Source organism: Geospiza fortis, unplaced genomic scaffold (assembly GCF_000277835.1).
Source record: "Geospiza fortis unplaced genomic scaffold, GeoFor_1.0 scaffold658, whole genome shotgun sequence".
NCBI classification, from domain to species: domain Eukaryota; kingdom Metazoa; phylum Chordata; class Aves; order Passeriformes; family Thraupidae; genus Geospiza; species Geospiza fortis.
The window spans coordinates 92,976-95,714 of record NW_005054674.1 but is presented as its reverse complement, the minus strand read 5'-3'; the positions used below and the strand labels follow the sequence as shown (position 1 = coordinate 95,714).

Here is a 2,739-nt window from a genome sequence, read left to right as displayed (position 1 = left end):
CCGGCACTCCTGCCCGGTCCCCAGCAGGAGCCCGCTGCATCCATCGCCAAAGAAAAGCCCTTTTATTGATGCTGGGGAGGGCCGGGGGCAGCAGGGAGGAGAAGGAGCTCGGGGAGGGACTCGGAGAAGCCACCACGGCCCCCAGCGCCTTCAGAGGGGGGCTCAGCTGGGACCCCCCAAGCCTTTCTCTCCTTTTACTCCCAAAGTGACAGCAGGGCAGGAAACTCCAGGGAGGGGCTGGGCTGGGCTTTTCCTTGTTCACAGTGAGTTTGGGCTGGGGAGGGGGTCCCACGCACCTGGCCAGGCTGGGTCTGTGCTGCAGGGGAGGATTTTCACTCCCAGTTCAAATCCCAGAGCAGGTTTGGGGTGAGGGAACAGGGGGAGAGCAGGGAGGAGAACACAGGATGATCACACGCGGTGAGCTCAGGGTGCGGCCGGGGAGCAGGGCCAGGAGCCACTCTCCTGCTCATGTCAGACCCTGCAGGACCCCAGAACTACTCTGCTGAGCCTCTCCAATGAAATGAGCCTGGGAAAGTCCAGTGTGGCTGTGGCAGGTCCAGGGTCACGGGAGGGAGAGCAGGGAGGGAGCGCAGGGGGAGGTAATTTTTTAATTTGTTCCCTGAAAATTCCCGTGAGGGATTTGTCACACCCCAGAGCCAAGGGAGGAGGGCTCAGGGTGGGATGGGACCCTTCCTCCCCCCACCCAAGGGCAGCTGGGGGGGACAGGGGGCAGCTCCTGGGGGGCCCCACTGCCGAGGGACTGGGGAATGGCACTTCACTGAGAGAGAGAGAGAGAGAAAGAAGAAAAAGCCACGTGTCGTTGGAAGAGCAGGCAGGAGCTGGGTGGGCTCGGGGTCTGGAGCAGCCCCCCAGCAGCCCCCTACTCGATCAGCTCCACGTAGTTGGCGGGGAACATCCCGAAGTGGCCGTCGGGGCCGAAGCCGCGCCACCAGCCCTCGTCGATCATCTCGATGTTGGTGATGATGTTCTCGGGGTCAAAGGAGATCTCGGTGTCATCAGCTGCAAGGGGACACAGGGGGCAGCGGGGGCAGAGCACCCGAGCCACCCCAGCCCTGGGGTCTCAGGGTAACGGGGACGTGGAGCTGCCCCACGGGCTGGAGCCCCTCTGCCATGGAGACACACTGGGAGAGCTGGGAATGCTCCCCTGGGGCACAGAAAGCTCCAGGGAGACCCTTCCAGGGCCTGAAGGGGCTCTGGGAGAGCTGGGGAGGGACTGGGGACAGGGGCAGCAGTGGCTCAGAGCATGTCACCAGCCTGGTAGTCATAGAGTGCCCGGGCACAGAGCCCCTTCCCCGCCAGCTCTGGGGGCTCCTGGTACTCCACCCTGTAGTCGTACTTGGCATCCTCAGCTTGCTCCTTCGGGAGGGAGAGGGAGCAGCATCAGCAGGAGAACGGGGGGAGGGAAGAGAACAATGCCCAGCAATGCCCATCAGCCCCCCAGGCCGGGGGAGCTGGGGCTGGAGGCTCTGGGTGCCCTCTGGAACAAAACCTGGGCTCCAGGGAAGCTGTGCCACGGGAGCAAAGCAGCTCTGAGCCCAAGAGCCAAGGCTCATCGCCCAACAGACAAGCTCCAGCCTCTGAAACCCTCCTGGCAGAGCCTGAGCTGGCTGAGGTTTGCTTTCCTCAGGAAGAGCCGAGGGGATCACTGAGCCCACCGCCCCGGGATCCCCTGGAACCTGCTGGACACCCCCAGACAAGCTCCAGAAGGAGAAAACGCTTGGAATGCTGATGGTTTGGGGAACAAACCAGAGGGGCAGGGAAGCAGGAGGAGGAGGAGAAAGGGCTTTGGAGGAGGCTGGTGTGGATCCTCTCCCCACGCTGGCTCTGACAGCAGCTGGAGCAGCCCTGGGGTGCAGGGGGTGCCAGGGACTCAGCACCAGCGGCTGCACTGGGAGGGGACACAGCAGCACCTGAGCTCTGAGCACCCCTGAGCTCTGGGGTTCCACCATTTCCAGTGGTTTCCGCTCAGATTTTCAGTTCCAGCTCACCCCAGGGATGGGCCAAGCCACGCTCCCCCACCCAGAGCCGGACCCCAGACTCACCTTGGGGGGCTCCTCGTAGATGGCCGAGGGCTCGGGGGGCTCCTCGTACAGGTTCTCCTCCCCGTGGGAGCCGGGCACTCCAGAGCTGTAGCCGGAGTCCCGTCCTGAGGAGGAGCCAGGGCTCTGTCACCAGGCCAGGCCCTGTCCCCTCCCCTGCCCGGGCTGGGGTCACACCAGGCTCAGCCGGGGGGTCCCCGGGACCCCCGCCCGGGCAGGGACGGGGTGAGGAGGGCTCTGGGGAGCAGAGGGGAGCACAAAGGACAGATCTGCCCCCGGCAGGGGAGGGATGAGCACAAGCTGGCTCCGGATGGGATAATTGCCACGGAGGGAGGGGCTGGAGCAGAGCCCTGGCCAAGAGCAGCATCTAGTGGTGACAGTGGCCTGGGGACACCGGGCTGGAGCCCAGCACGGCCCGGGGGGAGCTGGGTGCTCTCTGAGACCCCTGCCCAGCCCAACCCACCCGTGCCTCCGTGATCTGGGGGCAAGGCAGCCCTCAAGTGCCACCCACAGCACACGGGGAGCGCCCTGGGCACAGCCAGCCCTGCCTGGAGTCAATTCCTGCCCAGAGCGCTGGGCAGTGCCAGGGCAGGGACACCCCCAGTGCCCCACGTGCTCCAAACCCTGCCCAGCCTGGCCTGGGCACTGCCAGGGACCCAGGGGCAGGCATGGTGTCATC

General features: G+C 65.3%; 1 protein-coding gene across 1 annotated transcript in view; it reads right to left on the bottom strand.

The window, feature by feature from the left end:
- Positions 1-43: 43 nt before the first annotated feature.
- DBNL (drebrin like) overlaps positions 44-2,739 on the bottom strand; it is an 8,593-nt gene continuing 5,897 nt past the window's right edge. Inside the window, exons 10-12 of the mRNA XM_031065085.1 lie at positions 2,064-2,167; positions 1,272-1,377; positions 44-1,020 (exon numbers count right to left, since the gene is read on the bottom strand). Of these exons, the coding sequence (XP_030920945.1) occupies positions 881-1,020; positions 1,272-1,377; positions 2,064-2,167 (350 nt within the window). The 3' untranslated portion in view covers positions 44-880. The remainder of the gene's footprint in view (positions 1,021-1,271; positions 1,378-2,063; positions 2,168-2,739) is intronic.